Source organism: Peromyscus eremicus, chromosome 7, assembly GCF_949786415.1.
Source record: "Peromyscus eremicus chromosome 7, PerEre_H2_v1, whole genome shotgun sequence".
NCBI classification, from domain to species: Eukaryota; Metazoa; Chordata; class Mammalia; order Rodentia; family Cricetidae; genus Peromyscus; species Peromyscus eremicus.
Genome location: NC_081422.1, coordinates 58,005,494 through 58,029,655, shown reverse-complemented (window position 1 = coordinate 58,029,655; position 24,162 = coordinate 58,005,494). Strand labels below are relative to the sequence as shown.

General features: G+C 40.6%; 1 protein-coding gene across 12 annotated transcripts in view; it reads left to right on the top strand.

Annotated features, from left to right (window-relative positions):
• The window catches only part of Iqch (IQ motif containing H), a 184,647-nt gene that overhangs the window by 106,248 nt on the left and 54,237 nt on the right, over window positions 1-24,162 (top strand). For 11 of the 12 annotated variants that reach the window (XM_059268070.1, XM_059268080.1, XM_059268074.1 and 8 more), the window contains 3 exons: window positions 3,223-3,495; window positions 8,227-8,418; window positions 21,676-21,796. In XM_059268070.1, coding sequence (XP_059124053.1) covers window positions 3,223-3,495; window positions 8,227-8,418; window positions 21,676-21,796 — 586 coding nt within the window. The remainder of the gene's footprint in view (window positions 1-3,222; window positions 3,496-8,226; window positions 8,419-21,675; window positions 21,797-24,162) is intronic. The other variant, XM_059268076.1, reaches the window with a different exon arrangement.

Sequence of the window (24,162 nt, the reverse complement as noted above, 5' to 3'; positions counted from 1 at the left end):
GTTGGAAACCTAAACCAGGTCCTCTGCAAGAGCAGCAATGTGGGCCCTCAATCAATAAAATGCCTCTTAGGCTTACCTACAGGCCAATCTGATAGAGGCATTTTCTTAACTGAGGTTCCTCTTCCCAGATAACTCTAGCTTGTGTTAAGTCAACAAAACTTAACAAACACACTGTACATACATACTTTGCTGCTTTTATAAGAGTATGGTTTAATTACAGAAATCAAAGACATTTGATATTTTCCTACCACCATTTCCCAGCAAGTAAGTATCAAATTTGTGTCTTTGCATTGCATTCTGTGGGACTATTTGCTTTTTAAAACTTGCTGTTTGAGAGGCTGGAAAGATGGCTCAATGTTAGGAGCTTTGCATTGCATTCTGTGAGACTATTTGCTTTTTAAAACTTGCTGTTTGAGAGGCTGGAAAGATGGCTCAATGTTAGGAGCACTTCCTGCTCTTCCAGAGGACCCGGGTTAGGTTCCCAGCACCCACATGGCGGCTCATAATACCTGTAACTCCAGTTGGAGGGGCTCTCATGCACTCTTCTGCCTCCATTGGTCCCTGCACAAATAAACATGGTGCACATAAGCTCACATGGGCACACACCCATACACATAAATCAAAAATGTATTTAACAGGCTGTTGAGTTTCTGACTGAGTTATAGTTTTAAAAACTATTCAATTAATTTTGGCTTGGGATTTGAACAGAATTTCCAGTAATTTCTGAAATGTCCCTAAACACACTTTTGGCGTTTCGTATTATGTATTTACGCAAAGTAGCATTTTTAACATTGATGACTATAAAATAAAAATATTGATCAACTCTGAGAAAATATTGAAGATGTTCTACACCCTACAGTATCAAATATTTAGCAAAGACTTAATTTTTTTATAAAAATGAACAAGCACAATCTCATTAGCATATGAATTTGTTTTTATCTTTAACAAGTGGTAAAATTATGCATATACCAAAGAATTGTTTTAAAATAAATTTGTGATTTATTATCAATAAAAGTTTGATTTGTATAACTATTTATAAACACTTGGAGTTGCATAAAAATTTCTCATGGGAGCCAGGCGGTGGTGGCGTACACCTTTAATCCCAGCACTTGGAAGGCAGAGCTAGGCAGATCTCTGTGAGTTCAAGGCCAGCCTGGTCTACAGCGCGAGATCCAGGACAGGCACCAAAACTATACAGATAAACCCTGTCTTGAAAAACAAAAACAAAAACAAAATTCTCCTGGGGATAGGGGTGAGAAGCAAGAAAAAGTTTAAGCAGCCCTGTTCTAAATCACCCAGCAAGCTGCAGACCCATTTAAGACTGAGAGCTAGGGCCTTTCCTAGTTCAGATATCTTGCTTGCACACTTGCAAGTTATATCCTGCAGCCATTTAAGAATGGGTGCATTGGACGTTCTTAAACACAGCCATTCACAGTTCTTCACATCTTTGTGTTTAGATAAATACATTATCCTTACAATTGTACTAGGAACCACCTTCTAAAACCCCTCCAATTCCTCAAGCATCCAGTACTTTGCACATATATTTACATGACATTTTAATGGTTTTACTTTATTTATTTACTTACTTAATAATAATTTTGTTTTTATTATTAAGGTTTCTCTATGTAACAGCCCTGGCTGTCCTTGAACTCTCTTTGTAGACCAGACCAGCCTCAAACTCACAGAGATCTGCCTGCTTCTGCCTCCCTCCCGAGTGCTGGGATTAAAGGTATTTGCCACCATGCCTGACTCTAATGGTTTTATTTTTAAAAGAGAATTTTCCCCATAAAAATAATAGTCAATAATACAATCATTTATGGACTATTGGCCCAATGTTATGCATGTTCATGATCTTATTTCAGCCTTGGAGCAACTCCAGCATGCAGGTAATTGTTTTTTATTCTAGTTTGACACATAAAGAAATGGGCTCATGGAGTCTAAGTCAGATGTACTTGACTACAAACTCTCAGCATTTTGTTGGGTTCCATGCTGTCTTCTCTTGAACAGCATGTTCAGTACAACAGTACTGTACAGTGCAGCAGTACAACAGTAGGCTTAGTCTATGGCTCTAATATTCCATTCCATCCTTGGGCAATGGCTTTTCCATGCCCATCTCCACCTTCTGAAAACCTCCCCATGCCTCGAAATGTACTTCATCCCGCACTTCTTTCCATGATCACTCTTCTGACATTCACTAAGTGTGTACCATGCCCATGTACTAGTGCAAGTACTTCACAGTGCACTGTCTCATTCAATCCACAACATCCCTAAGGCTGGTACGGTTACACTCATCTTACAGAGGAGGAAATGGAAGCTCGTAGAAAATAATTAACTTTGATATAGATTAAAACAGTGGAAAGATAAGAGAGAGTGGAGAGGAGAGAGAGGGAGAGGGAGAGACAGAGACAGAGACAGAGGGAAAGACTATGTCTTGTATGTGCTGTCCCACTCCTTGAAAACTGAACTCGGTGTATGAGGTGTGTGCTGACCATCTGGCTGTTTTCTACCTTGCTAGATATGAATAAAATTACTTGTTTAATTGAACAAGACCCCCACAGGCATTGCTGAGCCAAGTCTACCTAGTCAAAATAGAATTTTTAAAAAGTTTGTATTGGAAAAGAAATTTGAGTCTTGCTGTAATTTTCAAATATTTTCTGTTCCTGAGTGCTTTCCAAAGTGTTGGCTAGAATTCTGGTAATCATTATAAAGCATATGTTCTCAGAAAAGGATTTGAGGGGAGAACTTGGGGGAGGAGATCAAATCAAATGCCTTTCTCCTTTGGAAACATTGCCAGATTAGGAGTCTATATAGAGTCTATATAGAAGAGAACACTATGGGGCTTTTTCCTTCATTTTTTTCTATTGATTTTCCAGACGCTTTAGTGTTAAACCATGCCAGAAGTGTTGTGGAGATGAATCACTATTATCCAAAGGCCGCCAGCCTCTTTTCCTTCTGACAGAAGGATAATTCCACGTGGATCAAATAAATACAGATGTGTAGTAATTAGTTCTATTCCCAGTGAGCCTATTTCCAACACACTAAAGATGTGAGCGATTATGGAACCTTACCCCAACAGCTTTTATCAATTTAAACCACTAAACAACAGGATAGGTCATAACCCAGCCTGCTATTAATAATGTATTTATTATGTACCACATTACAAATTGGGGTAGGGACTAGAAAAAGATACCTTTTAAGAAGGGTGATTTGATTGTCCTCCAGAAGCATCACATGTCCCTGGCCACTCACCTGATGTACAGTCCCAAGGCAATCAAAAGAATAAAAAATCTCATCCAAGGAAAAGACGCCTACATCGTGGGCGGGCTCCTCCACAGAGACGATTTGGCTGTAGCTGATATGTTGAATGTACCCATCCTGGGCTCAGAGCCTGAGCTGGTTCACCTTTACAGTGCCAAGTCTGGAAGTAAACGGCTCTTTGACAGTGCTAATGTGCCAGTGCCTCCTGGAATATCCGACATCTATACTTACCAACAGGTATGTAGGGTGCCTCTGTTCAAGTATCTTCTACCTCCTTGACATTGTACAACTTGAGGTAATCTGGTCCAGCCCTGTCCGGTGAAGACTGTGTGAATGCTTGAGTTGCCCTGAAGAGACCTACATTATGCCTTCAAGTATGTTTGGTTTCTGTTTGTCTGTTTCCCATACTTTGAACCCAGGGCTTCTCACATGGTAGGTAAGTACTATGAGGTTTTATCCTCAGCTCTCTTTTAACTTTTTGAGACAAAGTTTCACTAAGTTAAGCAGGCTGGCTTTGAACTCGTGGTTCCCAAGCATCTACGCATGTCTGAACTACCAGACCTGGAGGCCTTATTATAGAAATTACTAGAATTTTCAAAATGTCTACCTTTTGGGTTAAGTTACTAAATGCTGCTAAAATTAATCATGGGAATTAATCTACCGTCAGTATTTAATGCCTTAATATCTATTAGTTCATCATCACATTTAATAAGAGTCTGTTTTGGCCAAGAAGTGGGTTTGGAAGCTTTAGAGAGTGCGTGGTGAGACTTCAGAGCACTGAAAACATCCTTGACTCTGATAATACTTCGGCTCTTCAGGAATGGCTCTGAAAAGAGTAGGGGAAACAGGAAGTGAGATGGCCTCAGGAATAAACTACTTCTGGTTTTCCCTTGGACCCAGTCTGTGGCTCTGCACTCCTCCATTAGCCTCTAGAAATGTTCTCATTCTGATTCAGCTCCAGCAGGTATTCTCCCATGTAAATGCCATCTGTTTACATAATAAAGATAATTCAAAGACAAACTGCTGCCTGGTAACATTTCCTAACCTCTTCTTCTGAATTTCTCTTGACCGGTTCTCTGAGACAATCACAAATTATCTCCTTTCCCTTCTTCTTGGACAATGAAGGACCCATAAAGGTCGAGGCAGCGAGTGAGTGTCAGATTTGGGGATCTCCCTCTCCCTCTACTCTCTGCTTGGTCAGGATGCTCCGCACAGCATGGCCCCTGAGAACAAAATGAAGCCTTTGAGCTAATCACACGTTAGAAAGCTACTTTGAAGACACTATGAATCCATCAAGCTGCCCTCAAGTGTTGAGTCTTGCTAGAGAGAGTTCCTGGCCAACATTTGGCTCATAGCAGAAACACAGTCGGGATTTTAGTTGAGGAGACCTGGAGAGACTTCCACCGTCATTAACTTGCACTGGAATTTGAAGGTACCTAGGTGGATTGCTTGATTCTGCTTCCTAATAGAATGTTTTGGCTGACAGACTTAATATGGGAGAAACAGATTTTTAAATGATACAACTGAATGCACATACTACACTAAACAATCTTCATGTCTTTAAAATGCATATGTAAAGTTTGTATTGAGTTTTAGTTTCATCTTCATTGATAATAGCACAGGCAATCTATGCTCTGAAATATTTCAGAACTTTATACATTAATTGTGGTTAAAGGTGTGGGCACATTTAATACAATACAAACTCTGTCTAGTTCTAGTATTCAGACATAGGACTAAAACTCTTCTCAGAGACCCCCAGATTTGAAGGATGTTATTTGACATATAGTATGTATCAATGGTATAGCAGTAAGCCAAGTTGTATCTGGGTTCTCTGATTGTTTAGAAGACATGCATCTGAGGTCAGCAAGAACTGAAGTACCCATTGAGGCTTTTCCAGATAGTAATGGCTCTACCTAATCAATCTGAGGGTTTCAGCATTTTGAATCTGCAGATGGTGATGAATCAATCCTGACTTTTTATTGATGTGCATTGCAAATTTAAAGTGGGGGAAAGCTGTGATTACTTTAACTTAGGTTAATACATATTCTTGGGCCTTAGTTGGAGTTTTACAGTGTAATTTTTCTGCTTCTGCTCTTTACCAATATAAAATGAATCACAACTAAAAATATATTACATTTTTAAAAACAGATTCAAACAAAAAATGATAAATGTTTGGAAATAGCATAAAGTCTTGTGGTTTATGACTGAGTTTTTTAATCTAGCACAGCACAGTGAGCATTTCCTGTTTTGATCCATAAAATAACCATGTAAGTCCCTTTCTGGCATGCGCTTTGTATGAAATATTGACAGCTTTGGTTAAATAATCAAAACTGGCAATGCTATTTTAAAGCACTGTTCAATTTTCACTTAAAGATAGCACATAATTCTTCCAGCGGTGTAGTCTTTACAATACTATTGATCGTTTTCATTACTGTAGGGATCCTGCCACAGGCACCCATTTATAGGACTCTCAGAAGCAACAAATAATAGGATTTGGAGGAAACACATACTAATTCTGTTAGTATTTGAAGCTTCCAAGTATATAATATATCTAAATACACCATTTTTAAAGGCTATGCTGGAACACCTTTTCTTAATCTAGCAAAATAATTTTTTAGCCAATATGAAGAGACTAATCAGCACTTCTGCTTCTACAACTTGTGATCATAGTACACACAGACCATGGCAAGATATGTCTAAATACAGAATACAGCTGACTGCAGAAAGAAGGGATGCAACCTTGGAAGAAACAGCAGGAACCTCCTTTGTTTGTAGACCAGAGCCCTTATCATTTAAACATCCAAATTATCAATAAATACTACTCAATATTAGAGAGCTGAGACAATTTCATTTTCACCTTTATTGAATAACCTACAGTTGTATGAGCTTTCTGGAAACCCCAAGTGTGGCTATTTTGGTATCTCTTCCACACTGCCATGTCATGTAGCATCCCCCAAATCATTTGCTGTATAGACACAATTCAGGATAACATATTATGCCTTTAAACAAAACCATTTTATAACTTTGCAGTTCTAGACCTCAGGAGAACCATTAGTCTTCAGTGCTTTCAAACTCTTTAGTTAAAAAATAAAAATCCATTTGGTAGTCAAAAGAATAGGTGTGCTGCATAATTTTATGTCAACTTGACACAAACTATAGTCATCTGAGAGCAAGGAACTCAATTGAAAAAATGCCTCCATAAGACTGGGCTGTTGGCAAGCCTGTTAGGCATTTTCTTAATTAGTGATTGATGTGGGACGGCCCAGCCCATTGTGGGTGGGGCCACCCCTGTACTGGCAGTCTTGGGTTCTATAAGCAATCAGATTGAGAAAACCATAAAGAACAAACCAGTAAGCAGCACCCTTCAATGGCCTCTGCATCAGCTTCTGCCTCCAGGTTCCTGCCCTGTTTGAGTTCCTGTCCTAATGGACATCCTTCAATGATGGACAGTGATGTGGAAGTGTAAGCAGAATAAGCCCTTTCCTCCTCAAGATGTCACACCAATGATAACCCTGACTAAGACAATAGAGAATCAGAATATTACTGTCAAGTATAGGATGCCACAGCATGGGCATGGGTAGGTATAGGAGACACAATGAATTGGTGTTGTTTTGTTGCCTTTTGGGAAGTACAGACAACAAAGTCATTTTGTGATTTAATGAACTGGGTTCCTTCAAAGCTGAAATAGAACGTTCTTACATAGAATTAATAGTCTTGCTACAGAGACTTTTGTCTGATTCAAATGCAGCACAAGTGACTTTCTGACTTGGAAGCAAGTTGTTTCTCTGGCTCCTCCTCTGCCCTCTTTCTACACTTCACCCTTCTCCAGTGACCTGCAGGCTTGGACACGAAGCCCCACAAAGAGGGAATGAGTGTAGGGTTTGGAGTCAAAGCAATCCAAGAGAAACCCTGCTCTGCCACTCAGTGCTGTATGATCATAGACAAGTCACTCAAGTCTGTCAGCCTCTCTTTATGTATTAAATGGAATTACTAATGTTGCCTTCGTCATAGGTTATTATATTAAATGGGAAACTCATATAGAGGATGCATGCAACAAGGGCCGGTTCCTACTGAATGTTCAGTAATGTTAGTTATTATTGTTCTTACTATCATTTTATAATTAAAGCATGGATTTTTATCCCTTAAAATTTCATCTATTTAATCCCAGTTATTGAGAGAGTATTGTTTCATATCAAATGCAGGGCAGCTGCAATTCCAGCAAGGCTGTTTCTAAAAGTGGTTTTTGTTGTTGTTGTTTTAAGTTTTAGATTTTTATTCCTTTTTAAATCCTAAAAATAGAACCTTTTTTCCCCAACATAATATTTTTCTTGATTATTTTGGAATTTCACATAATGTCCCCTGATCACCTTCACTTCCCAGTCCTCCCAGGTCCAGCCTCCCCATCGTGATCTGCAAATGTTTTTCTCTCAGTTATCTGTCTTTATAATACATTCATTCATGTCACAAATACAGGCAACTTGGCCAAGTGGCCAAACAAATGTATGTTAGTGAGGAAAAATGTCTTCTACATTACAGTACTTATTTATTTTAGGTTACAGTATTAAAAGCTCAACAAAGTTTTTAGGACTATATTTTTATAGTCTTGACATTATTAAAACAATCATTTGAAGATGCAATAACCAAACACCTAAGTTACTGAGAAAGAAAGGTGACAATTCCAGGGTCCAATTATACATGTTTAAAGTGTCTTTTCTTTTTTCCTCACAAGTCAGCAGTAATAGATTTTTAATTTCTCACAAATACAACTGCATTTTAAACATGGCTTTTATCCCATTGGCTAGTGATTTCTTTATATCATACATCACTTCAAACTTCCTGAATTTGTCCTAATGAGTGGAAGGGAGCCTGATAAACAGACTGTGTAGAGGTACACTCTTAGCACCACAGCCAAGCTGCTGTGACAGAAAGGAAACATGCTTTATTGTGTTCTGTACCTTTGCCCCACAGATGATAGAACAGTTGGGCCAGCTGGTGACTGACCACTTGCAAGTCCGACGCTGGGTCTTTAAAATGAACATGGAATTTGGAGGAAACGGGACAGCATTTTGTGACATCCCTTCCTACCTAGAGTGCTACAAGTGGGCGCTTAAGGAGAGTAAAAGATACGGCCATGAAGACTGGAAGAAGAAGTGGGCACAAGTGAGTGTTCAGTGGTGACTTAAACCACAGTGCTGTGGACAGTCAGGAGATAAGATCCTTTCTCCCAGACTTAGCCCTGTCATCTATCAGCAGAGCCTTTCCTGGGCCTTAGTCCTAACGAACAATATGAATGGACTTATTGCGTTATGTAAATGTCCAGTTGGGGGGCCAAAACATCTTTTTTCACAACTTCAAACTGATTATGATACCTAAGAAATGACTAAAAGGCCATAGTCAGGTAGCATTACAAATCTTAGCATCTGCCCCGAGCAGTTCCTGTGCTTCTGCCAACCATGGTGATTAAGCTAGCTGTGTTTTATTATGAAGAATTCTACTAGCAAATGGTGGTCATTGTAAGCTAATGTAAAATAGCATTCTGTCAGGAGCCATGTTTTTGAAGACACTCTTAAAGAAATCTATGTAACTACTAGTCCCTATGAGATGCTGAGAGAAGAAAAGACCCCAGAAGAGAACTTCCAGAAAAAGCTGAGTAGTAGGCTCAGGGTCTCAGGCTATGAGTGGAGGTGTGTAAACCTTTCCACATAGGTTGGTGAAATGAATTATACAACCTCAGTCTGCTCCAATTTTGCTTAATATTTGTACATGGTTTAATGTTTAACCTGACCTCTAAACACTGTCCCACTTTGTATCCTTACACCCAGCTTCTATTTATCACACTACCTTCTTTTGCCTGCCCTACTACAAAAAAGAAAATTGACAGGCAAACTCCTTATATGGTCCCTTTCCTCCCAGCATGCATAGTGGTGGGCCTTGCAGTGATTTGCATCTGCTTTGCGCATCCCACTACAGAAGTCTATGAATCAAGACACAAGTGATAGAAAGGAAGGGGAACACTGGTGGGAACCACATTATTCCTGGGCAAGTGAAATGATGAATAAATCTAGAGAACAGTCAGGAGGGAGAGTTCCTTTTAACAAATGGGTCGGTTCTCCCCATGATCTATTCTGGGCTTTCTTCCCCCTCCAACAGTGAACGGACTAAATGCAGTACCTGTCATGGCTAGCTCTTTACATATTATTTAAAGGATACCAAAGTGAATTACTCTTCTAGAAAAAAAAATAAAGCAAAGAAAATGTATTTAATTTTGAGGCCAATAGAGGTTTCTCTTATGTTCTCTTTGAACTGGATTTTATCTTTGTGAAGCAAAGCTGTTGAGTTTAAACCATGAAAAAGTCTAGACACTTTTATTTTAAAGAATTGAAATACTAGTGTATACAGTGTTTGCTGACCTCAGCATTTCAAACCAATAATTTTTAAAGAATTCCCTTGACATTAGACTATTATAAATTTGAAATGTTTGACTTTGAGTTTTAAAAATATTTGCAGTACTGACATTTGGCTGAATTGTGGTTAGAAACCTCACTGTAGATTATTTAATTTCAATTATTTTAAACTATGCCATTTTAAATTGTTACCAAATACATTTGGCACTGTTGTTAATGTTATTAAATTTGAGACTCTTAAATAATTAATGTTCTATTTAAATCATTTTAAAAAAACTTAACAGGGAAAAATAATTATTCAGAAATCCTGTTATGATGCATGGCTCATGCTTAGCTATGATGCGTGAGAAGCCAAAGCTGAGAATAAAATGAAGTCCCTGTGAGCTCCCTTCCCTCTTGCAGGGACTAACGACAGCTTATGCCTTCAAAGGGAACCTCCTTAGAGTGGAGGGGAGCTGCGGGTAGCTATTGAGAATTTAGGACTGGAAGCCCCCTTTGTTCCAGAAGAGCATTGTAACGGTGCACATTTAGACATCAAAGCATTACTTTGTGAGCACAGGCGTGTTTTAATGTCCTATTACAGTCTGTAGACCTGCTCCTTTTGATAATGAAGATGTTGTATCATCAAGCCTAGCCTGGCACATACAAAACATATGCTGGCAGGTTATTAAAAATTTCAGCTTCTTGATGAAAGACTATCCTGCAGGCTAAGAGTCCAGAGAAAGACTCCATTCTGGGAGAATTATTAGAAATGAGAATATGACTGTAAGCACTAAATTATGTTAATACTTACAAATAGCATCATTTGCATAGCAGTTTGAGACACGATGCCGCCGTGATTTCTTTATTGGTATGTCATAGGCGACAGATGAAAGCAGCGCTGTTTATGGGGTGGGAGCTACTGTGTAGTCTTATGCAGATGCTGGTCTTACAGGTAAGTAGGATTCGGTGTAGACATAGATAGACAACATAAAGACCACCTCTTTGTCCACTCTAATTTTGAACTGACCTTTGGCTGGTTGCAGTTGAGACTTGAAACAAAGTCACATGAGTGGTCAGATGCTAAAAAGCCATAGTCACCCTTGAAAATTCAGGATCAAGATGTAGGAACCCTCTGAAAAAGCAGAAAGGCCACAATGGAAACAAAACACGAATTTTCATATTTTCTCAGAGGCTGTTAACAAGCTTCTGCTTGTAATCCTATTGGCCAATGGAACCGGCTCCCCTTGCTCCACCCTCTGGATCCCAATAAGCTCAGTTGTGGAATACACAGCACTTGCTAAAGTTTCTGAATTCTTGCACAAATGCACGATTCCTTGCTTCTGAGTCAGGGTATTGTTTTTGGTTTTGTTTGTTTGTTTGTTTGTTTTTCAAGACAGGGTTTCTCTGTGTAGTTTTGGTTCCTATCCTGGATCTTGCTCTGTAGACCAGGCTGGCCTCGAACTCACAGAGATTCGCCTGCCTCTGTCTCCTGAGTGCTGGGATTAAAGGCGTGCGCCACCACTGCCCGGCAGAACAGCATGTTTTTTAAAGATTGAATTTTTTAATTTTATCTGTATTGGTGTTCGGCCTGCATGTATGCCTGTGTACCGTGTGTGTGCCTGGTGCCTGAGGAAGACAGAAGAGGGCATCCTAGAACTGGTCACAGTTATAGCCACCATGTGGGTGCTGAGAACCAAACTCTGGTCCTCTGTGAGAGCAGGAAGTCCTCTTAACTGCTCAGCCATCTCTCTAGCCAGCAAGAATAATTTTTTGGTTTTTTTTTTTAACCTTTCCTTGTACACTACTTTGTTTGACTGTGTTAGAGTATTAGACATTTGGTATTAATTTAAGCATCACCCAAAAGGGAAGATCCTAATTCAGGGTACCCAAACTTAGAAAGGCAGAGTAAACTGTAATCATCATTTCACCTTCTTAGAGAACTAAGTCAGTGAACAAACCATTACAAGGGAGACCTGCCCACCACACTCAGCTCAGAACGACCCCCACTGCCTCTGTGGAGCCTTGCAAGCAGTAATGGGGACTACTTGTAGGGGACTGACCTAGGTGCCTCATGGAGAACATGGTTTGGCTTTATCAGGTGAGCTCAAAAAAGCTGTTGACTCATCACCACAGAATGTTTAGTGAAGTTAAAATATAATAACAATATTAAAGATATGTCTAACCAAGTAAGTGTAAAATCACTTTCTCAATGCCTTCATTTTCCTGACTTAATTCTCAAATGTGTATCAGCTCTCATTGCCACAATAATTGTAAATATGCTAATTAAACATAAGATCTTAGCCATTTACCCTGTTTATTCATATTCATCACAATTAGTGGCTGCATGTTACTCCATTTTATTAATTCTAATATGCTAAACCATTCACCTGTCTAAAAACTTAAGCTCATCTCCAGTTTTGTTTTGTTTTTGTTTTTAAATTGTGGACCAGAGAAAAGCTTTGTTTTTAGTTTTAGTGTGTGCCAAAACCAAAAACAAAACAAGACAAAAAACTTCTGCTGTATTTTTCTAGGAGAAAGACCCATGAGTAGAATGCTGTATGAAGCAAGAGGGCTTTGGCTCCTGTTGTATCTGCTGTGTTTATAAGAAGGTGCCAATGGCTTCCCAAACCACTAGCAGAGCACACAGAACAAGGGAAGACTTCCTTAAATTCCTAGAGAAGCACCCCCACCTTAGGTCTGGCCTTGGGGCCATGCCAAGTGCTGCTGCTCTGGCTAATTTTCTACTTTCCACAGACTTCCTCAAAGCACCCATGTCCCGAGCACAGTCACTCACTGCTCTAGAGTGCTTCCCTTTTCCACAGGGCAGTGCATTGGGGGGGGGGGAGGGGGGTAGTGTCAGTATGCAGACCTCAGCCTCATGGGAGGGGCCTGCTCAGGAGTCCCTGGAAAACCTGGCTGCCTCACCACATGCATAGCTGTTAATGTGCCCAGCTGACAAAAGAGAATTTTATATATTACCTTGTACCCAGTCATGAGGATATACACTTTGGTGCCTTTCTCGATTTAATACATGGCATAGTCATTTGAGTCCACCTATAAATTATCAAAAAGTGTTGACTAGCCTACCTTCACAATCAGATGCAGCACTAAAAACATGACGAGCAATTCAACTCATTCTTTTTTTTTCATAAGCCACCAAAAATTTTGGTTTGTTTTTACTTATTTTTAGACATAATTCAGGTTTCCATGGTAAACATTTTTAAGCAGGAAAAGAGTTGCAATAGGTCAGTCCGAGGCTGAGAAGTACTGAGAAGTACAGAACTGAGGGGCAGTTGGCTTCACAAGGTCCCACTGCTTTGCCTCCCTTAGAGCCTGCTAGGGAACAGCCCTAACCAAATTACTAGGCTCTCTAAGCTGCCATCTTTATCTGGAAACCTGTCTCATGAGGCGGTGCTGAGAATCCAATGAATCCTGGGAATTGGCTAGCAATGTTCTTAGCATATGAAAGTTTAAGACATTGTTGCTTTTTATTATGCATATTAATTAAATTTGTATTAGAAGAAAATACAAGCAATACTGAGTGAGTAAATACAAATCAGTTGTTCTTTGGCAATTCAGAAGGTTCTTTAGAAGGCTTTTGTAGCCTTAAAGAATATTGTAGCATGCTTCAATTATCATTATACAAGATGCTGTCAAAAATTCAGAATGATGATCCAATTGTCCCTATGCTATGATTTTCCCAATGAATGCCTTTAAAAGAATAGCCCTTGATAGCAGCCTGGCCTCTTACCATTTGAAAGTAGAAAACAATACGTGTATTATAGCTTTCTCCATGTTGAATAAAGAGGCTTGATAAAGTAGAGATTATTCTGACCAAAACATTGAGTCTGGATGCTTCATTTTCTGGTTCCAGTTGGCATATTTTCTAATTAGTGTAGCAGCACGTCACCACGATCATTGGAAAGTCTTAATCATTTACATATTTTTTTTCTTAGCTCTGAGAATGACTTAGAACGTTTTCTTCCAGTTCAATGGTTATTTTCATGGAGCTGCCAGGGTTGAGTTTGAGGTACTTCTCTGTGCCTGAGGATGATGACAGGAGAAGGAAAATTGCCTCCCCAGTTAAATGAAAGCCAGGGTACCCCTTCCGAGGACCTATAATAATCAGCTATACAAGCTGTTGGCTTGTGTGTCCTATTGATTTAATATGCTTCTAATCAGTACATAAAGCTATGGGCCTGCAGTGTTAATTTTTCATATGCTTACAAAGTACCCTTTGATTTTCTGTCACACGTTAATTACAGCGTTTTGCCATTAAATAGGAAGCTTTGTGTAAACTAATTACTAGGTAATCATTGTCTACTGCAAGCGTGCTGTTTGTACCTTTTATTTTATTCTAAAAATGCACAGATCTCACAGTCTGGAAACACTCTACCTTCCAGCCATTAGCTCTCACTAATTCATAGCATTATTGTGGAGAGTGGAGGAGTTGTAATTGTTGTGGTATCAGAGCTGTTAATTACCGGAGTAAACAGTTGAAATGGTGCCAAGGTCTATTGTACAAGGCAGAGAAAAGGAGGTTTAAATGTTACTCCCACCATCTGGGGACTGGAGGAGAGGCAAATGCTTGGAAGCAGTGGCGAGGCGCTGCCGCCGCTTCCGCTCCAGGGTTGGCGGCCATATGGATCCAGAGAAACTGGAATCAATTGAATTTAACTGCCAGTTTTTTACAATAACAGCGCGCGGAAGGAGGGAATAAAACAGAAGACAAGAAGAAGGAGAATTGGTTAGTGTTTTCATACCCAGAAAGGTCCCGCTGGAGTGCTTTTGGAATTGTCTGCTCTGGTGAAAACCACAGAGCAGGCTCGGGCTTTGGAATGGATTCAAAATGAGCTTTTCCTCTCTGACGGCCACAGTGCCATGTGCTTCTGGTCATCTGTCCTCGGTGCCCCTTGGTGAGTCAGGGATGCCCTTGAGAAGTCTAGGACTTTCTGTGACTGAACCAGTCTCAAGACAGCCCCCCACTGTGGGATTCACTGGTCTCATCCTGTGCATGGTCTGTAGAAAGAATAATCAATTTACAATGCTGCTACATCTTCCTGACTCCTTGTATGCCATGTGTGGAAACACCTAAAAAGGTCCAGCTCTTCTCTTGATTGAGAAACGATGTTGCTTGCCCATTCCTTTTGTATAGAATTAAATACAAAAGTCTCTTGATAATCTCTCCATTTCATTCCTGGAACTCAGTCTTTCCCCACACTTGAATGAGAATCAAAGCCTGGTCTACAAAGCATGTACCAGGACAGCCAGGGCTACACAGAAAAACAAAACAAAACAAGAAGAAAGAAAGGAGAATCAAGTCCAAAGGGCATGTGATTTCCTTTTGTCTTCATTCTGCAATTAAAGAACGTCCATCAGCATCCACCGTTTTCCCAACCAGCCTTATTTCTCTATGTGGATAGGAAGAAACCTGTTTCCAGAAGTAACAATTATGGCTAATTCCACTTATGGTTGATTTAAACATGACATGCTTTCTGTTTTAAAATATTGGAAAATCTTTGAAACAGTCATATGTATTTACTGGTTGTCATTCTTACAGTTCAGTATAATTTCCTTGAAAACTATTTTCCAATGGTAAGAATATTTGTCTATCACCAGTCATTTGCTGCGGTAACTACTTTTCAGTATCATTCCCCAAACATGAACATATTCTTCTCTTTTTAAACCACCCTGGATTACTGTATTTATTTCTAATCGTTCCTTTAGCAGATGTTGAAGTAATTTGGGGTGTAATATAAACAACTCTTTTAAAGAGAGAAATCACAGATACACCAGGGAAAAAAGGGGCAACGTATATCAGGCTTTTATAATGGCAGTTTTGTCAGAGGAGGGAGAATTTTCTCCTCCTTTTGTGTATGTGCAAAGTTCAATTAAGAATTTCTAGAAGCACTTCATCTTTATCTGTTGAAACCCCCAGCATGCAGCACAACAGGATGACCCTACAAACAAACAAACAAACAAACAACAACAACAAAAGCCTAGCTCCCTGTGGTGAGGGGAAAAGGAAACAGCAGTGTGCGCACTGGAAAGTGGAGAGGGAACGAACTTCTCCACGTTTGTGGTCGCGGTGAAACAGTTGTGCTGAGCTTTGGAATAGAAGCACAACATATGTGCCTCAGTTGGACAAAATGCTTCTCAAGTCACATCAACTGCTAGGCCTGCATGTTGGTGCAAGGTGGAGGTCTAGATAATGAGGGACAGACTCCTCGAGAAGCAGTGAGTGGCTAATGCTACGTAAGTACGGAATTATATACCGTGTTTTCAACGTTCTGTTTAATGAGAGCTGCCACCGCAGCGAATCACTTGCCACACACCCGAAATGGGCCATTAGCTATCAAGGGAAAATTGTCTTGGCTGCTTTTAGCAGATGGTGCAAATATTTTACAAAGCAATTTTACATACCAAAAACATTTGTGTGCTTTGGTAATGCTGGTTGTTTTACATTATGCTACCTTCTACTGCAGCATAATTTTCCATCTCATCGAAGGCAAACTTGGCATTTTTGATTTTTAAATTCTCCATTAACAATTAAACATGGAGTATTAAAGCTGTCCTTAAACTTTAAGTAGGTATGGGAAGTAGTTTTTGACTTGCTGCAGACATTTTCATTTTTTTTCTTCATCCTTTCAACATATTTTTGCACTCTAAAGAGGGACTGTTCCTAATGATCTTAGTGGAAGGAATGAGTGAAAACTTCACTACTGACTACAAAATGAAAGTAATCACCATGTGGGGTTAGCAGAGCATCCATTAGCTTAAAACTACCATTACGGATTATAGGGACATGCTTTGGCCCACCCCTTTGTTGCATCCATTTAAAATGTTTAAGCTTCAAGTAACAGAACCTCAACTCAAATGGCTTTTCAAATAAAGAGAAACTGGCCTTGGCTATATGGAAATCCAAAGTCTGTTCTGGCTCCAGACAGTAATGTCACCAAAGACCCACAGTTTCTCTCCTTTGAACTATGCATAAGGTTGGTTCCTTCCTAAGGCTAGCTTCCAGAATTTGTTCTTGGTCCAGGCAATAGAAAGAGAGATCGCCTCACTTGGTAGTAACTCAGATCACACACTTTCTTTCCCCAGGCCCCAGTAAGCGTTTCCTAGCAAGTGACTGGCCTCATTGGGTCACATCTGTGTACTGGACCAGCCGTTGTGTAAGGGCAAGGCTACATTTCTTTGGAGGTGAAGAGTGGAATCCCCCTCAATAAATCTTCCATAGCAAAGACTAGGGAAGAACAGTTCCTGAAAGGAAGTGTGGGGTACCCTTAACCTGTAGCCATCAACAGATATCTATCCTACAATTTTTCCATATTTAACATCACACCTGTAGTTGATCTAATCTGTCCAGTGTGTTGGACCCATTGATGGCAGTTACAGGCACAGATCCTACTTTACTATGGCACACTGGTAGCAAATGGGTTTAAACCCAAGTTTTGCTACTTCCTAGCTGTATGACACTAAATAAAGGTAGTAGTACCTCTAGATAGTGGCTGTAAGATGGTAAATGTAGGATCCCTGGCACATGGTTGTAACATGTTAAACTTTCAGTAAGTGAAAGCTATTATTTTACCTTAAAAATGACCATAGCAATTTAAAAAAATGAGCAGTTTTAAGTTCATCTTTCCTGTGGAATGCTGCTTCTGCCCACCTCTGTGTCACCAGCCGATTCCAATCCCAACACTGTTCACATTACACCACACGTCTCTCCTTAACAGGAAGGGGTCAGAAAGAAGCCAGAGAGCTCCTGCAGCCTTGCTGTGTGATGTTACATGAGACATTTGTCCCAAGTAGTCCATGGGTCCCCTCTAAACTGACAATCTTACTGAGAGTCCTAGTTTGTCAGCTCGCTGTCCTACCCTTCTGACTTTGTGTCACTGCCTAGGCCTCCTGTCAGGGTTATCAGAAAGACCCATGAAGCAGAACCTTCTAGGTAGTCTCTGGGATTTCCTTACACTCTGTCTTAATCAAAAGATAAAGAAATGTTTCTTTGATTTTCTTTTGAACATCATCAAACAATATCTGATGTTGGGTATTGGAATTTAATGAAGAAGTTATTTTACTTAATATACTACTGACAGTTCAGCCAAAAGGCTGCAAAAATGAAATATGAGTTTTAGTAGGATTGAGAGTATTCTAATTTGGACTCCTCTTTCTTCTTCCTTCATCCTACACACACACACACACACACACACACACACACACACACACGTGCACACACACGTCACTAGAAATTTTCTTGGGTGGGAAAATTAACTCTCTAGAGTTAGAAGTGTCTTTCGTCATCAAGGGCAGCATTAAACTGAATGTGCTGGTGGCTTCCCCTAAGATACTCTGCATTCCTCCTCAGTCAACAGATCTGTTCCTTCAAATTTGCATTTCCTTGACAGAGAAATAAAGAAAGCCACGAAGCAAGGTCCAAGCTTAATAGAAAAGAGTCTCTAGTTTATTCACTCAGACCAATAGAAACCATATCCTTCCTGAAGATGCCTTAGAACTTTCCAAGTCATTATTATCATTAATGGACTCTAAGAGCTCATTCTGGGCGCTCAACAACAAATGCTCAAGTCTACGCAGTGATGAAGATGGGCTGAAGACTAACTAGGAAGTGCCCTCCAGCCAGTTTCAGAAGCCAGCAGCGAGTGCACTCCTAGATCCAGTCCAACCATGAGGAGAGGACAACCTGCAAATCCTGACAGTTTTCAAAAAGTAAAACGTGATTTTCTACCATTTATCTATTATGGTTCACAAGGAATATTATCTTCTAGCCCACACCCCAGAGTCACTGGCCCTAAACGACCTGTGCAGTGTGGACGACAGGATCTCTGAAACACTGATTTGGTCACTCATTGCCTTGTTCTAATTCACTAGACAGAACTCTAATTCCACAACATAAGTTTGTAAAAAATGTAATTCTGTTCCTAGCTTGTAATGACAGACAGTCAGGCATATGATAATAGACAAACACATGTTGTACACACTCTCCTTTACTTGAATGTATGAGCTACAAGCCCCACATTAACATCATTATATAGTTATTATTTTGTAGAGGTGAGGGAACAAGTCTCTCTTCATTGGCACCAAGGCCATAGGTACTAAGGTATTAGTTTAAGACTTAGACATCCCATTAGAAAGAAATTAGATAGATAATATTACCCCCTCTGGCCCCTATTATTCTTCACCATGTCTTTTTCTTGGAGAGCTAATCATGCTCTGAGTGCCCCAGCGTCCCCACTGAATGCTGCCCTGTCAGTGCCTTCGGTTGATGGGACACGAAGCATCCTCCAGACCCCTGGAGCAGATTTCCCTTCTGGAAATCGACCTCCTTGTGGTTTTGTGCACAGTGCGATGCTAGCCATTGTGGCAGAATGGCTCACTCTGTAAGCAGAAGTAGTAGTGGCAGCCTGACACTGTGTCCAGAAGCCTTGTAAGTTAATTATTGGCTCTCACACATGGCGCAACTGAGGTGACACTCCATATATGTCACCTCATTTATCTTTCTGAAGCCCTCAGAGGCAGGGAGTCCTGTGAAATCCACCCAAGAGGAATTGGTGGTTCTAAAGTAGCCAGTCCTTCAGGTGGTTCCTTGGAAGTAAGGAGGAGGTCTATTGAGAGACTCACATCTTCTTTTATTCTGTAGCATCAACTATTAAGGACCATCTCCCATGTTCACTACTGTCATGATTCATTATGCAAACATGGAGCATTCTTCTCCTGGGCATGGGAAGTTTGCCTTTAAGCTAATGTCTTTGCCATTTAAGAGCTAGAGGATATGTGAGTGGGTGAGGAAGACACCTGACTATAGCAGAGGGGAAGGTTTCTGGGAATAAAAGATGAGGAGGAGTAAGCTAGGGGAGGATGACAGAAAGTCTGAAGGAGGCAAGACTATATTAGTAGAGAACAGATGTATCACAGAGGCTGTTTGTTTGTTTTGGAGGTTAGCATGCAAAGTAATGGGCTTCCTCATGGCAACTGCAGACCTGTGTGCCATACTTAGTCTCCTGCTGAAGAGCTGGCACCTCCCTGGTCCTCAAGCTAATGGAGACACAGGTTCCAAATCAAGCTGCAGGGCTTTTCATCTACGCCTTCACTGTTTCCTCTCCATTTTCCCTTTGCAAAAATAGCCCCCAGCACATATTTTTTTCTTCTCCTGCAGTTACTTAAATGAATATATAACTTCCCTTCAAAAGGGGGAGGGGCAGAAAAGGCCCTTTAATCAAGTCAGAAAAAAAGAGAATTCTCCACTTTTCCAAGAGATGTTTGGGCTGTTAGGTTTCTTTTCTCTGGCATCGTTTTCCAGAAAGGGGCAGAATCTAAAGCTAGGCTTCACTGCCCCCCCCCCCCCCCCGGCCCCTTCAGAGACAGTTTTCTTCCACGGAGCAGAATGTGAGCTGAAACAAGTGTGAGACCAGAGACTGTGGGCTGTTCAGAGAGCAGAGGGGCTCCCTGAGCTGGAGCTGCTTGCTCATGATTTGCACATGAGTAAGCTTCAACACCATCAGTAAATTTACAGTAACAGTGACAGTAAATGTACAATGTACAGGGTATGAAGTGGGGAAGGTCCCATTGCTTTGACTGGCATTGTCCTTGCTTCCACATGACAAGGCAAAGGTTTACTGCATGAGCAGGGTTCCCCAGCTCTTTCCAGCAGAACTCTGTACCTTGTGCTGGCAAATCATCCTGAAATTGGGGTAGGCCAGAACACTCTGCTTCTGAGTGTGTTTTTGTTTTGTACATCAATCACTTACTAAAACTAACTAATGACACAACCCACAGGAGTTTCTGGATAGTTAGAAACAATTCAGATTATTTGGACCTGCCTATCATATACTCTAAGATGTTTGTCTTTTATTCTGGATTTTCAGTGGGCGTTGAAACAGAATCAACCAGATGTTTTAAGGAATTGGGAGATGGCATAGGATAAAGGACAATCACTTTTTAATGTTAGGGAAATTGGAAAAATGAGTATGCAGATGATTTCTAGGATTACAACCAGCCCCATCCCTAGAGCTGATTCTTACAATTTACTCAGTGTTCACTCTTACATTCATAGTTTGTCTGGGACCCCAAAGCAAGCTGGAGCTTTGCTTGTCCCTGCTGTGCATTATAACATGAATACTGACCACCAAAAGTGCTTGTATGCAGTGCCCTGCCCTGCATCTGACAGAAATAATGTCTGAACTGTGGCTTCCATTTGAAAAGTTTAGTGAGTCTTCAGAGCATTATAACTTAGGATAGAAAAGAAATTATCATAGCAAGTCACACCTTTTATAGAAAAAGATAGCCTTCCTATTGATTAGAGAGCTTTCTATTGTTTTCACTCCTGATGGGAGGCTCTGTTGTCTTTGGATCATCTCATCGATGACAGGGCCAGCTAGACAGCTAGACAGGTGACACTGTGATCTGCAGGGACTTTAGGTTGACTATGGCTGACCATAGAACATGTTCCCAAACTTAGGATGTCACCTTTACAGTTTTAGCCAAGGGTTTAGGTTTTCCCTACTACCACTATCAAAGGCAGCTACCCACCAAGAGTGGGCACAGACTAAAGGGAGTACCAAAGAAAGACCTGCCCAACTCCATTGTTCCTCCTAGGCTCAAGTACAGTTAGATTCCTAGAATAAAAGCTGTTCTCGTCTAAGGAGCTAAGGGACAAGCTATTCAGCTCTACATTTTACAGAATGAGAAACTGAGACTCAAAGTGGAGAGGGAGAGGACTCTCTGCAGGTCAGGCTGCAGTGGTTCTGAAGCCTGGGCTCCCGAGGACCAGCACAGGGTGCCTTTTGGAGACAGTATGCACAATTAGCATTGATTTCAGGAAGGGGGAATCACTTTGAAATATGAAAAGTGAAATGGCTGGAAAAATAGAACAATCTCAAAATGGCTTTCTGGCTCTGGGTAAACAGTAACCACATTTTTTTGCCTGTTGGAGGCCTGGTTTTTAATCACTCCACAAGCAGTTTTCATTTCTGTAGTAAAATTGCTTGTGGTTCTATTTAATTTGTTTCTGCAGGAGCCAGCTCTGGTGAAGATCTCCAAGGAGCTGGCGGGCATTTTAGCACAGCACGTACAGCTAGTCAATGAGAAACAGTTCCCGACATGGAGGAAATTCCTCCAAACGTTTCTCTCTCAAGGTAAATAAGACTGTAAAGTTTCTACTGAGGATCAGTATGTACCAGCTTAGGTTCTAGTTCTGGGGCAAGCCAGGGCCAATTCAAATACTCTGCATCAGCCGGTGTTGGTTTAGGAAATGTTCCTGCTGCTGACTTTGTTTTTTTTCAAGCACTGACTAAATATTTATCTTGCACCCAGCCTCTAAAGTAAATAGGAACTGAGCATGCCAAGCATGCCATCCAGAACTTAGTACTCCAGGCATTTCTTAGACCAGACTTGTCTTGAGCAAAGGCTCTCCATCTGAACCACAAGTGACCTTGGCCAATCCTCAGAGATCCAGTTTTCTCAGTTACTTATGAATATGGTTGTTGGGAAAATTCAGGAATAGAAACAGAAACATGTCTATCACAGACTGATGAATCAAGGCCTTTACTAAACCTAGTTTCCTCTCCCACTTTCTAGGAGAGCAGAAATGGCCTAGCTCAGAAAGGTAACATTTCAAACCAGAATCCTCTATAGACTAGGAATAAAACCAGCCTCCATTCTTTTTATATTCCTCTCCTTCCTCATCCTCATTTTGTAATGACATTGGGAAGTCAATTATGAATGAGGGGATGAACAAAACAAAGTTTACGTGCAGTCCTAGAGGCCTCTGGGGTGCCACACAAGGACACATCTAGGCAAAGGCTCTCCCTCTCTAGGAGGTTGCAGTATAAGGCCCACATAATCAGCTTAACATATTTACTTGCTGCTGTCAAGCGATGGTGATAATAGTACACTGGCCTCAATATATAACGATAAACTGCTAATGCTATCATGTTATAATGACAACACAGCGATGAATAGCACAGTGATGAGATCCACTGAGCACACAGTAGGTGTTATATGCCAATATCATCCTAAGTAGATGCATATTAACTTATGTCATCCTCCTATCAATCTCATGAGTGGGTACTGCTATAACCCTTATTTGAAGCACAGGGAGCCCATGGAACAAAAGATTAGATCACCCCCAAATGATCTGCCAACACATAGAAGAGCCCATAAGAGTCTATCCCTAGGTTTCTGCAGGAGTCTTGGCCAGAGCCAGTAGGTCTATTCATCAGGAGCATGACTCAGCCCTATGTATGAAAGGGTTTGTCAGAAAGGACAGGCCTGTTGGCTGTTGAATACATTGGCTGGGCAGAGTGTGGCAGATGCCCTATTAATGAATTATTTAAATAAGAGGTTGGATGCCAGCTATCTAACAGGAATGCTGGGGGGTGGGGTGGGCGTGTGTGTGTGTGTGTGTGTGTGCGCGCGCGCATGTGTGTTAGGTTACCTTCAGTGTCCTCTCTGTAAGTGTATGAATAAACAAATTTCCACATGCACTCCTGGACAGAAAAGAAAAAGTAAGAAAATCAGCTCTGTTTGGAATTGGAAGAAACACAGTGTCTTTCACAAGCAAGCAAATAAACAAGTTTAGAAGGGATTTAAATTAAGAGGGAAAAATCATAAAGACCTCCAAGTCCATCTTAGACAGAGCATTAGGAAGCTTACATAATCCAAGGTCAGCCTGAAAATCCTTCCTCCAGACAAGTGGTTCTCAACCTTCCTAATGCTGTGTCCCTTTAATATAGCTCCTTATATTGTGGTGACCCCAGCCATAAAACTATTTTTGTTGCTATTTCATAACTGTAATTTTGCTACAGTTATGAATTGTAATGTAAATATATGATATGTGGGATATATGATGTGCAAGATATCTGATATATGACTCCTGTGAAAGGCTTGTTCAACTACCAAGGGGTCCTGGACCCACAGGTTGAGAACCATTGATCTAGACCATTTCTTTTTATCTGAGTTTCTAGTGCTATCTCACCTGAGCTATGTGGCCACAGCTGAGGCTTCACCTTTACCACCTTCTGTTCACCTCCTTCCTTCTTCCTCAGTCATGTTATAAATACTATGGATAAGAAGCAGAACAGGCTTTATTAACCCATTTCACAGAGGAAGAAACTGAGGCTCAGAGATGTGGGAAAAAATAACACTCCAGATAAGTAGTGAATGGGAGCACAATTAGATCCTATAATTTCAGTATTTTAAAACATGGTTCTTATAAGTCAGTGGTTCTCAACCTGTGTGTCATGACCCTTCTGGGGTCAAGCAGCCCTTTCACAGGGGTCACATATCAGACAGATATCCTGCATATCAGATATTACATTACAATTCATAACAGCAAAATTACAGTTATGAAATAGCAACAAAAATAATTTTATGGCTGGGGGGTCACCACACCTTGAGGAACTGTATTAAAGGTTGCAGCATTAGGAAGGGTGAGAACCACTGTCATCTGTAATGCATTTCTGAAGGTTCTGTGTGGGTCTAAAGGTAGTGCATGCAGGGG